Below are 13,031 nucleotides of genomic sequence, written 5' to 3'. Positions count from 1 at the left end.
TTTATGTGAGTGTAAACCCGTGAGATATTCAAGATCGACTTATTAAAAGCTTAATTCAAGTCGACTTTAAACGAGTTCAGATATGAATTAACGCTTAATCAACGAGTTTTAATCTTGGCTTCATAGACCAAGCTTGAATAAGTTCCTATGCATACAGTAAACATATTGCTTTAATAAAACAAATAGTATAAGATTATAATACACAACGTCTAAATAATAACGAGATAAAACTATTCATGAGTCGAGCTTGAGCTGCATACATGGTATAGAAAACAAACCAAATTCAAACAACTCGATTTCAAATTCAAACTCTTCTAAGTTAAACGAGCATATACTAGCCAAAAAGGAAGTTTAGAGCGGCATGATTCGGCTCGAAATCAAAAACTTCACACCAATGAATATTAATTTACATGTATATAAATGTATTTGGTTTTCGTTACATTTCGGTAAATTAAATTATAATCAAATTTTAGATGCTCTTTTTTTAACGACATTAACTTGATGATAGCAGTGTCTCTCTCAAATGATCATAACACTTACTAAGCTCAATCCTAAAACAGCGATGTTCTTGTAACGTTTTATTTTGCATTTAAACATCCAATAAATAACTTAATGAAATAACCAAAAAAGCTCACATATTGTCATATACTGATATTCGAATATCATACCACTTACCACTACTAGATGTCACACTTATATATATATACACACACAATTTACAAAAACCAATTCAAACTCCATTTAATGGCACAAAAGAAAACGTTACATTGTTGATATAATATTATATATGATCAATGGAACCTCAATTTCCAGGTTCTATTGGAACAAGTTCAAGTTTAGTCCTAAGGCTTGGCCAAGCTTTGTTTTCTGTTGCATCTTTGCTTTTCATGTGTGTTGGTGTTCAATTCTATGCATATACTTCTTTCTGGTAATTATTTCTGTTTCTACATGGTAATCACTACTTTTTATTATGTAATATATTGTAAGCGTATATCTTATACGCCGTATATGTTTGTATGTATATATATATATATTGTTGATTGTTCTTTGTTTCTTGTTATGATGTAATTTTCATTCTGCTTCATTTCTTCTTTTATTCATGTGTTATCGTTTTCAATGATTACATATATTATTATTGACTGAAATGGGTATTTGTTTTTGTTTGTTTATTCAGTTTCTTGGTGACAATTAAAGGGTTAACGATTCCGTGGAGTTTGACACTGGCAATGGTGGATGCGTTCTCCGTGTTTGTTAAACGTCCATCTCGCCAGTTGCAAATCGTTTCGGTCGTCGTTGCTGGCGATTGGGTACGTTGTGTGGTCGATTCGGATTGGAATTGGCGTACGGGTCGGGTTATAATGGGTTTTGGTTTAAAATGAGTTGGTTTAAAAAATGTTTTTTGTTTTAAATTACATGTGTTTAAGTGTCGGTTATGCGCGTTTAAATGCGAGTTATGCGTACTCCGGTGTTGCTTAGTTGCATTTTAGCTAATAAATTCGTTTTGGCAGATTCTTTCTTTTCTGTCGCTAGCGGCTGCGTGTTCAACTGCTAGTGTATCGGATTTTATGGTTACGGAAGCTGGTGCCGCTTTTTGTGGTGGACAAATGTGCAACAGGTATCGGTTATCGGCGGCCATGGCGTGTTTGTCTTGGTCATTATCGCTCACTTCGGCTCTTTTAAATCTTTGGCTTCTGCCTTCTTTGTATTCTAATTATTAGACAAGTTTGTTGGCATTTTAAGTTTCAGTTTCGGCATCATGGCATGTAATAAGTGTTCTTTTTCTTTAGAGGTCGAGAGTTCAAATCATGCCGTAAGCGGATCTGGATTTAGAATAGTTTTCAAAAGAAAAAAAAAAGAATAAACATGTGTACATGACCATAAGATTCAAAGTCAGTCTTTTATACTAGCTTTAAAGCTAGACCTCTCATTCTTTGCATAAAGTGTATCCAACTTTCGATGGCCATTTGGGATTTCTTTATTCTCTTTAGGGATTTGTATAGATACAAATTTTATAAACATAATTTAAACTTTATAAAAAAAATATATAAGCACGAACAGCTTCTCCGCAAAGGGGGGGGGGGGGGGGGGGGCTGGCACAAAGCAGCGTGCGTGACTTGTTCATTCATCAAGTAATAATATGATGACCGCGGCTTTCAAAACGAGGGTTTAAGACTGTGCGTTGTGGTAACTAAAAAGTGCATAACGCGCTATCATGTCATTGCCATGTAGGTAGTGCGCTTAATCTGACCACCTTTTACATGCTCGTAGTGGTTTAAGTGTTTAACTAAATAAATAAATTAAACAGTTAAAAAAAGTATGATTAGTTGGTTTTAGATGGACCACATCTCATTTATAATTTTGGGCGTTTAGGGTTGGCACCAGTGGGTTTAACGCTCAGCTTTTCACAAGCTCGTTTTGATGACATGGCTTTGGCGTGACGCCCGGCCTAAGAACCGCAAATGTGTTCATAGATTTCAACTATGTTTTTGAAGAGGTAAGTCCCAGCAGAGCCCAGTTGGACCCGCAAGACTCACCTTGAACAGGGACGTCTGCGCTACGACCACCTGCTCCCGCAGGACCCACCATGCTCAGAGAAAACCTTACGCGCAGTACGCCAGCTGTACCCGCAGGGAAAGCCTCCCAATGGTGAAGTACCCCGCTTGTTCCTGCAGTTGCGGATACAAGCCATCAGGGAAGGCTACCCGCACTGACAGCAAGGCTACACGCACAAGGCACTAGCTACTTCAGTAGTCACATGAAGGAATGAGCAAGGCGGGAATAATCCCGCCTAAATGAGCCAGTCCGTATGCTTCTGGAAGATCTTTTGTACTATACCTACTAAGGTATGGGCAGAACAGACGATCTGACCAGAGCAGCCCATGAACCAATCACAGGGTGACAGCTCACCGACAACAGTACGAGGAGGAGCACCCTCTAGTACTGTTTGTCACTATTAGCCGCTGCCTACTCACCAACCCTTACTATGGGACGTGCGCAGCCTACAGTTGGTGGAACAGTGCATAGCCGGCAGTAAAGGAACAGTATACAGCCGACCTTGTTACTGTCGGCCGTAGTCTATTCACCAACCAGCATGGCCTGTGCGTAGTCCACTGTTGGTAGAACAGGAATACTATTCAGCCGGCTGTACCTTCTAGGAAACCTACATTCGGCTATAAATACTCCAACACCTTGGAATGGTAAGGACATCATCTGATATCTCGTTATCTTATCTTATCTAGCAATCTCTCAATATACACTTATATTCAGAGCAATCTAGTCTGATTCTCACGCCGGAGGGTGGTCACAAGGAGGAACCCCCACCTTTCTCAGTGACGAGCTTACGGTGTCTGTTTTGCAGGTCACCTGAAGAACAACCTTCTCTGCTGGACCTCATCCTCGTGGGAAACATTACTTAACCCCCAGATTATCCGTAATCTGCCCCGGGTCACTTAGTGTTTCTTCATTGGCGCCATCCGTGCATAAAAGCTAGAACTTATTCTTAGTTTTTTCAAAATTTCTGAAGAAATGGTTAACGTTACTCCGGTCCCAAGGCCAGTAAGCGACCAAGAAACCCCGGTAACCACAACCCCAGCAACTGGGGGGAACACCGGCGGTTATACAAATCTTACGAACACTACCCCGGTTACCCAAGCCGGGGCAAGTGCAGTAAATATTCCACTGGGGTTCACTGATGCCCACTTGGAGAAACGAACGAGGGTCCCTCGTCAAACACTAGATCAAGTTAAGGCGTGGGCCGAAGCACGTCAGAAAGAGTTCCAAGCCGAGTTGGATGAACGCTTGCGTTCAGTTCAACAGGCTGACGAATTCGGCAGTACTCGCCAACATCTCAATATGAACAGTGAGTGCGAGTACTCAGACGATGAGCGGGAAGAATCCGATACCGACGCAAACCCTCGCCATAAGGCAAAAGGGAAGCGTAAGGAAACGGACTTCCAACCGACAAGGAATTTTGGGGAAACCTTTAAACCAACAAATGCGGAGAGAAACCCGCGTGACTTCTCCAAAACCTTTAGACCAACTGCTGCAAATGCAGGAAAGTCTAAGTTCGCAAGGGACATTGCGGAAGCAATCGCCCCGAGAAGTGCCAAACAAATGTCCAACATCGGCACTTATGATGGTCTATCCGACCCAGACGACCACTTGAACAGATTCATTGCGGGGGCAACCGTCAGTAACTGGACGGAACCCACGTGGTGTTATATGTTCCAGATGACTCTGGTTGGAGCGGCCAGGGCATGGTTCGATCGTTTACCGGTCCACCACATTTATGATTGGGCGGACTTTCAGAACAAGTTCAGCCAGTACTTCAGCCAGCAAAGGAAATATACTGAAGAACAGTGGACGATCCTCAACTGCGTTAGAGAGGAGGATGAATCTTTACTAGACTTCATCACTCGCTTCAACTCCAAAAAGCTAAGTCTCGGCAACATAAGTGAAGATCTTGTTCGCGCCGCTTTCATCCAGGGCGCCGAATACCCAGAGCTTATCCGCACATTGACGGGTAAGGACGGCATGCCATCAACATGGGATGCCATCATGACGGCGGCCAAGCGCTTTGCCGAGACGGAGAAGCAACTGGGAAGGGATCTTCCCCAGAGTACACACCTCTACACGCAGAGGACTAGAGAAAACAATGTTCGGATCGCCTGGTAGAACAAAAAGAGGAAGCTAGGTATTTGGCAGTCAAGGGTAAACTTTGACACCTCATCCAGCTCTCACCCTCTTGTTGGCGGAAGAAATAACACACACCCTTCAAGCCAAAAACACTGGTGGACGCCACTCACCAAAAGCGTCACGGAGATATTTGCCACTGAAAAGCTACCATGGCCAAAAGCTCCAATGATCTGGCAGCGACCCAATGCGGATCAGAGCAAATCCTGTGACTTCCACGGGACAAAAGGTCATAGTACGGAAGAGTGTACATCCTTGAAGGATATTGTTGAAGCATTCGTCAAGGATGGAAGACTTGCACACCTGGTGGCATCAATCAAGAAGGGAGGAAGGAACGATAACCGGTACCGAGGCAACGGACGAAAGCCCGTTGACATCAGCATCAACATGGTTCATGGTAAGATTAGAGGAAGAAAAAGGCGAACGACAGAACCATGCGCGTGGAAGGAAGCTGAGGTGCGCTTCCCGCGAGTGCCAGGAGGACCCAGCAAAGAGGGCCCTATCGTCATCAAAAGCCAGCTGGGGCACTACATCACTTCTCGCACTCTTGCTGACAACGGCGCCTCGTCAACGGTGATGTACAGGCAGTTCTTCGACAAGCTAGATGACGAAGACAAGGAGCGCCTGGAAACGGTCTGCGCCTCGATGGAAGGGTTCGATGGCAGCACAAACACCCCCCTGGGTATCCTATCTTTCCCCGTCACTCTTACGGACGGGAATCACTCACGCACAGAAGACGTGGATTTTGTCGTAATGAGGAAGCCACACCACACATAAGACATTCTCTTCGGAAGAGACGGGATGGCAAGATTCAACGCCGTGGTATCCTCAGTCCACGGCATGATGGGATGGCCAACAGCTGAGGGTGTAGCGATGATCACCGGCATTCCCCAGGTATGCATCGCATATGTCTCATCTAAACCCAAACCAAAGATGGCTAAACCAACCATCACCGAACCAGAAAGATGGGCCTTCAACGGCAAATACCCTGACCAGGCCGTTTCCATTGGCCCAACAGTTGTTGATCCCACACGCACCTTACTCAAGCGCTTATTAAGGAAAAACGCTGACATCTTCGCGTGGACACCAGCTGACATGACTGGTGTACCCTGAAGTAAAGCAGAGCATAAGCTCAAATGCGATCCGGCTGTTACGCCAGTCGTACAAAAGCGCAGAGTAATGGGGCCAGAACAAACTAACGCGTGTAGAACCCAAGTCAAGGAACTCCTTGACGCAGGCATCGTACGCGTTAGTAGATATCAAACATGGGTTGCAAATCCCGTTATGGTACCGAAGAATAACAAACAATGGCGCATGTGCATAGATTTCAAAGGCTTGAACAAAGCATGCCCCAAAGATTGTTATCCGTTACCCGAAATTGATCTTAAGGTGGATTCGTTAGCACCGTTTCGCCTTAAATGCTTCCTGGACGCGTATAAGAGGTACCATCAAATCCACATGGCCATTGATGATCAGGACAAAACCGCTTTTCGGACGCCCGATGGCACATTTTGTTACCAAATGATGCCATTCGGACTTAAGAATGCCGGGTCCACATACCAACGCCTGATGGACAACCAGTTTCATGCCCAAATTGGGAAGAACTTGGAAGTCTACATGGATGACTTGGTCATCAAAAGCCCGGACGCAGAAGCGATGTTGAAAGACATCGAAGAAACTTTCAACACGCTCAGGAAGATAAACATGAAGCTCAACCCGAGCAAGTGTGCCTTTGGAATGGAAGAAGGGAAGTTCTTAGGGGTCATCGTCACTAAAGATGGCTTCAGAGCGAACCCTGAAAAGGTCGAAGCCATTATCAAAATGGAATCACCTAGGCTCAGACACTGAATGGACGACTAGTCGCACTCAATCGCTTTTTGGCAAACCACGCGGATAAGTCGTTTCCTTTCGTGTCAACGTTGAGAAACTGTTTAAAGAAAACGCACTTCCGCTGGACACCAGAAGCGGAAGCAGCTTTTCAGGAGATTCGGTCACGCTTGATCGAACTCCCAACGCTCACGGCACCAGAAGCGGGGGAGGGGTTAATCCTATACCTTTCCGCAACAGATAGAGCAACCGGGGCAGTCCTGCTAGTAGAGCGAAAAGGCATCCAGATGCCAATCTATTATGTCAGCCGTATCCTAACAGACGTAGAAACCCGGTACTCTACCATCGAAAAATTAGTCTTAGCACTTATACACGCTTCACGCAGGTTAAGACGATATTTCCATGGTCACCCAATCACCGTCTTCTCCAACTTCAAACTTGCAAACGTTCTAGGCAAACCCGAGTTATCGGGACGCCTAGCCAAATGGGCAATTGAGTTGGGGGAGTACGCGATAAAGTATAAGCCAAGACCAGCCATAAAAGGCCAGGTTTTGGCCGACTTTATTGCGGAAGTGCCTGCATCACGGGAAAAAGAGTGCCAGGAAGAGGCTCAACCCTCTCCAGCACAAGACATCAATGATGTCTGGCGACTCTACACTGATGGAGCAGCCAGTAACGAGGGTTCAGGCGCAGGGCTGAAACTAACCAACCCAGCAGGCCAAGAATACACTTACGCTATTCGACTGGATTTTCCAAGTACGAATAACGAAGCCGAGTATGAAGCATTCTTGGCTGGGCTGAGAATTGCGCATAAGATGGGAGTGAAATACTTGGAAGCCCACGTGGATTCCATGTTAGTAGCCGATCAAATCAACGGGACGTACACGACCGTGAACGACACAATGGCCCTGTACCTCGCACAAGCAAAAACCCTTATGCGCGATTTTAATGATTGTAAAGTCATACACGTCAAGCGTAGTGAAAACAAATCTGCGGATGCGTTAAGCAAGCTTGCATCATTAGCCTTCACCCACTTGGGAAAGGACATCCGCATTGAACTCCTCGAGGCACCTTCGGTCCCGCACAAGGAAATTTGTGTCATCCAAACTGGCACAGAAACGTGGATGACACCAATAATAAAATACCTTGCGGCAGGTACACTACCAGAGTCAAAAACACAGGCAAGAAAACTACGCTGTAAAGCACTGAATTATCAACTCATCAATGACATCCTTTACAGACGTAACTTTCTTGGCCCACTCTTAAGATGCGTGGACAACCAAGATGCTGACTACCTCCTAAGGGAAGTACACGAAGGCATCTGTGGAGTACATGCAGGTCCACGCGCTGTTGTAGCTAAGCTAAACAACGCGGGATACTTTTGGCCGGGGATGCATACGGATGCGCTGGCATACATCAGAAAATGCAGGTCTTGCCAGCTCTACGCACCCAACACGCACCGCCCGAAGAATGAACTTGTCCCAGTCACCTCTTCATGGCCATTTCAGAAGTGGGCCATCGATGTGACAGGCCCATTTCCTACAGCAGCAGAAAATGTTCAGTTCCTAGTGGTAGCCATCGACTACTTCACCAAGTGGATAGAAGCAAAACCCTTAGCCCAAACAACCGCGAAACATATCAAAAAATTTATTTGGGAATTTAGTATTTGTCGTTTTGGACTTCCACAGAATTTGGTGAGCGATAACGGCACCAACTTTGCTGACAAAAAGCTACAACAGTGGCTGAAAGAACTTCAAATCACCCACACCTTTACCTCAGTGGCACACCCGCAAGGTAATGGTGAGGTGGAAAGAGCAAATAAAAGCATCGTCGAAGGCATAAAGAAAAGACTCTGGAACACAGATCCGGCTGGGTGGACGAGCTTCCGCACGTCCTTTGGGCAAACAGAACGCTGAAGAAGGCCAGTACGGGAGAAACCCCGTTCAGTCTCACTTATGGCACTGAAGCCATGGTCCCGGTCGAAATTGGTTTACCCTCACCAAGGGTCTTGATTCAGCCAGAAGACAATGATGCGGAAAGATGGTTAGACCTTATGCTAACCGAGGAACGCAGAGACTTAGCCGCAGTGCGTGAAGAGAACTACAAGCGACAAATGCAAAAGTACTACAACACGCGGGTAAAACTCTGCAACTTCAATGTAGGAGACTACATACTGCATAACAACGAGGCTTCGAACCAAGAACGCCCAGGAAAGCTGGCCCCGGTCTGGGAAGGGCCATACATTATCAAAGAAGTTCTGGGAAAGGGCGCGTACCGGCTCGAAAGGCTCGATGGCACTCCCATCCCAAGAACATGGAATGGAGCTCAATTACGCAAATGTTATATGTAGATCAATTCCAAACTTGTAAAGGCCTAGAGCCACTTCTAATGGAAATGATTCTCCTTTCACAATGTGTTGATAACCTTACCTTTATACTTATGAACTTCCCACACTGATGTGCCGGTATTCACCGCATAAATAGGGGAAGAAGTAAGTCGTTACGTGTGGAAGGCGGCAAAACCCGCATAAACACAACGGTAAAAATTTCAAGTTTTAAGGAAAACCTCCACGCAGGTCAGATGTAAGTAAAGTTTACCTATCCTTGTAAGTGCAAGTGACGGTCTTACCCGCACAATCACGAACAAGGAGGCAAAACTTCAACCTATTATCTACCACGTCCAAAGGTTAACTTATTCTGAACACTTAGAAAATTTCAAAGGAAAAGATGAGGAAAACTTCCACGCACGACAGATATAAGTAAAGTTAAGCCATCCTACTAAGTGTAAGTGACGGTCATACCCGCACAATCATGAAAGAGGAAGCGAAACAAACTTATAATTGGCCACGTTAAAAAGTTAACTTATCTAAGTACTAAAGAAATTGCTAAGTTAAATCAAAACATGCGTAAAATAAACAAGGCAAGGGATTAACACAATCTTTATTCCATCAAATTCAAATATTACAAAGATTGCTGGGTACATACCCGCATACAAAAGAAGATATACAAAAACAAAAATCTACGCTAATGGTGGAGAGGGATCTTCAGGATCATGCTTCAGGACCACTTCCACTTGGACCCGCACCATCAGTAGAGCGTGGCGATTCAAGGAAAGCTTTAAGAATAGCTAGCCCATCATCAGCAGCAGCGACTTCGTTTACCTTCTCCACCACCGGATGCGGGAAGGCGGCATACTGATTCACTGCTTGGTCATAAACAGCTTCAGTATCCACATTATACAAAGGGAAGTTGGAAGGCGGGATGCCTTTCTCAACAAACCCTAGACCAAGCAGGAAGTCGGCCTTTTCCCCATCCTCGTGAGAAGCGTTGAGGGCTGTGCTCATAGCATCGTCATAAGACGTCTCCGTGAAGACCCGATGCACAACCTACAAAAAGAAAAATACAAGTATCAAAACCTTTTCTATTTACAAAGAAAAGCGTAAAGACATGAAAAGCTTACCTGAGACAACGCTTCTCGAAGAAGCCATTCCTTGGCAACCAGAGCTTCTTGGAGGGCGGCTTGAGCTTGATTACAGGCGCGTTCGGCTTCACTTTTATTGAGGTTGGCAAGCAACACTTCCTTTGCAGCAGCCTCTTCGACGCCCTTTAGCTTCCGCTCAGTGTGGTCAAGCACGCCCCTCTGGTCCAGGATCACTTGGAGCTTCTTCGCGTCCTCCATCGCCAAGGCATCATGAGCCTGTTGGAGCGCCTCTAATTTAGCTTTAAGTTCCTCATTCTCGAGGCGTAGAGGCTCAGCAACAGCTTCAGCCTTGGTGACCCTTTCAGTCGCGTTCCTAGCAGTTTCCTTAGCTAACCGAAGCTGTTCGTTAACAGCTTGGGCAGCCTTGGAACGTGCCTCGAGATGGGCCTGAACCTCAACTTCAAGGGCCTTGAACGCCTTCTCCTTCTTCGCAGCCGCGGCGGAGAGCCTCCTATTCTCCTCCCGGACAGCCCGCGCCTGAGCTACTTCTTGTATGCGAGCTGCTTTTAACTTGTCGTTTTCACGACAAAGCAGCTCGACGCGCGGCTGCATCCGGGCCAGGAGAACCCGAAGCTCATTGGTTAGCCTACCCTCCTGGTAGCTAGCCATGGCTTCCTCCAACGCACCACTGGGAGCTGCGTGACGAGCCCACTCCACGCACTCCACAGGTGTGCGAAGGGTTGTTCCTCGGTGGATGTTCCATCGTGGAACATACACTTCATTGGAATCCGACACTGCAAAAAACAAAACGCAGTTAGGAAAAGATGATAAAAAAAAAAAAACAAATAGGCCAAAAGAACCCTACGCACCTGTAGGGTCAATAACAGGCCGATAGCCGCCAAACCCATCACCTGAACCCAAGGGAAATCCGTCCAAGAGGTCAGGTAGATGGGAAGGAGGCAGAGGTTGGCGAGAAGCCCCATGCATACCTGAAGGATCGGCCGTCGTTGCCGATGACGGAGGAGGCATGGTAAAGGCCGCCGCGGGCGCCGCTGCGGAATCCGCAGCAAAAGTAACCGCCGGCTCAGTGAAAGATGTGGTAAAAATGGCACTGACAGCCGGCGGTGATGTCATCACAGCTGGAACAGTTGGCTCAATGGATTGAGCAACTGAACCAGCGGAAGCAGGCGCAGCCGCCTGGGTCGTCGCCTCAGGAAGGCTGACCAAGCCTACCGTCATGGGCGGAGGGGTACTCTTCCCTGCTCCACCCTGGAATGCGTCAACATCCACGCCTGCACAAAGAAAAGTATTAAAGATGGAAAACTACGAAGTTAAAAATAAAGTTTGTACTTACGGGTTTTCTTGAGCCTGAAAGTGCGGACAGGCGGGGATGAACCCGATGGAGCCGGCCTCTTTGCGCCGCTCACCGTCGTCATCCAGGGCTCTCCGGAGGTGACAGTCGTCACAGCCTCCGGAGCAGTGGTCTTCTCACCACCGGGGTTCCCCGCCACCTCCTCGCTCTCGGCCTCCGAGTCAGACCGAGGTACCGGATCGGCAGTGGAGGCCACCTTCTCCTTCCCCTTCCCGCCGGCGGCCTTCTTCTTCCGCACCAACGGAGGACCATCTGCGGATTCCTCATCAGAACATAAGATTAGAGGAATTCCAGCAGAGGTTTCAACATTGAGGGGTCGAGGGTTGAATAGCGCCTTACCTGGCCGCCTGGCGCTTAGGATCTCGTGCCCTGGCGGGTAGACCTCCACGAACCGATCCGCCGTTTGTTCTATGATGGGCAACTCGTTCTCATCTAGAGCACGAGTACCCATCCGAGCGGGACCGTCAGCCTCCCGCGGATACAGGAGCGACTGCAAGTCGTTCCCCTCTGAAATAAACAGGAAAGAAGTTAGAAGAGATTCTAAATCAACAAAAAGAAACAGAGCATACCGTAAGGAACAGAGTTCAAACCGTATTCGAGGACGATCGGGATCTTTCGTGCATCCGCATCCTTCCACACCCGGCTCATCCCTAGCATCACCATCCCGGACTCCGCAAACCGGTAAACCGGAGATTGGACCCGGGATATCTTCGAGAACCATTCCGCCTCCTGGTAGTTGGAGGCGTGAAGGCTTGGGAGAGCTTGCCCATTCTTAAATTTCATGGCAAGGGGGATGGCACGGGCGGAGATGAAGAAGAACTCCCGCTTCCAGGAGCGAAGACTGCGCTCGGTTGCGCAAATCTTTAAACCCTTAATCCGGGTTATCAGCGTATACCACCCCTAGATGCACCTCCAAGAGTAGAAGGTCATCAGGCGGTCGACGAAGTGCTCAATGCCCAGAATCCGGCACACCCACTCGAAGTGGCGAATCTTCGCGATCGCCATCGGGTGCACCTCGGTCAGGTGCACACCGTGCCTCTCCAGGACACGGTAGACAAACTTTGTCAATGGGAACCTAAGATTCCCATAAACAAAGAATGCAGCATATACCCCGATCTTGCCTCTGGGGGCATCATACACCGTTTGATGGGGTTCAGGAAACTCAGGCTCGAGAGACTCGAGCATGAACTTCCTGACGATGTACTGGTACAGATTGACAGGCAGAGCACACTGGCACTCGCCAGCAGTACTCTTGTCATCGGTGAACACCCCAGCCTCCTGGGCTGTAGCTTCGAGATCGTGAGAAGACATCTTGCAGATGAAAGAAGAAAACGATTTCGAGAGAATGCTCGACTGAAAAGTTGAGTATTCGCTGGAAATCGCTTTGAAGATGAAGAGAAAAGTGAAAGTGTGGATTACAAAGAACTCTCTCCCCCTTTATATACTAATCGCAATTAATGCGATGAAATTAATGCGGAAGAGAGAGAAATCGAAGGTGCAATAAAACTATGACACGTGGCAAAAAGCAAGCTGGCAACAACTGTTGAAAGGACGCGTACCATTAATTTCGCGGCCACGCGCCCGAAAAATCGCGCCCACGCGCCTGAAAAAGCGTCTGGAATGACCATGTACTGTCACGTCACCATAACTTCCTGCACGTCCTGATACAGTCAGAAGAAACCGTCGCACGACGTTTCAGAGGTTTGGACTGTTCTTATCC

General features: G+C 47.0%; 1 protein-coding gene across 1 annotated transcript; it reads left to right on the top strand.

Annotated features, from left to right (window-relative positions):
* The first annotated feature begins 794 nt into the window (after positions 1-794).
* On the top strand, positions 795-1,718 carry LOC143584015 (CASP-like protein 5C3). The gene is made up of 3 exons (XM_077066169.1): positions 795-928; positions 1,175-1,307; positions 1,509-1,718. Exons 1-3 carry the CDS (start codon positions 795-797, stop codon positions 1,716-1,718), a joined length of 477 nt encoding a protein of 158 aa, XP_076922284.1.
* Positions 1,719-13,031: the final 11,313 nt, after the last annotated feature.

The sequence above is a fragment of the Bidens hawaiensis genome, unplaced genomic scaffold (assembly GCF_021521415.1).
Source record: "Bidens hawaiensis isolate Kalapana, Puna unplaced genomic scaffold, B.hawaiensis_p1.1 tig00032765_1, whole genome shotgun sequence".
Lineage (NCBI taxonomy): Eukaryota > Viridiplantae > Streptophyta > Magnoliopsida > Asterales > Asteraceae > Bidens > Bidens hawaiensis.
Note: the sequence above shows the minus strand (reverse complement) of the source record. Positions and strands in the feature narration are given on the sequence as shown.

Bases quoted from the DNA above. Each gene is read 5' to 3' on its own strand.
- LOC143584015 (XM_077066169.1), top strand. From the start codon at position 795: ATGGAACCTCAATTTCCAGGTTCTATTGGAACAAGTTCAAGTTTAGTC. The intron at 929-1,174 runs GTAATTATTTCT...TTGTTTATTCAG, and splicing joins TATGCATATACTTCTTTCTG to TTTCTTGGTGACAATTAAAG. The intron at 1,308-1,508 runs GTACGTTGTGTG...TCGTTTTGGCAG, and splicing joins TCGTCGTTGCTGGCGATTGG to ATTCTTTCTTTTCTGTCGCT.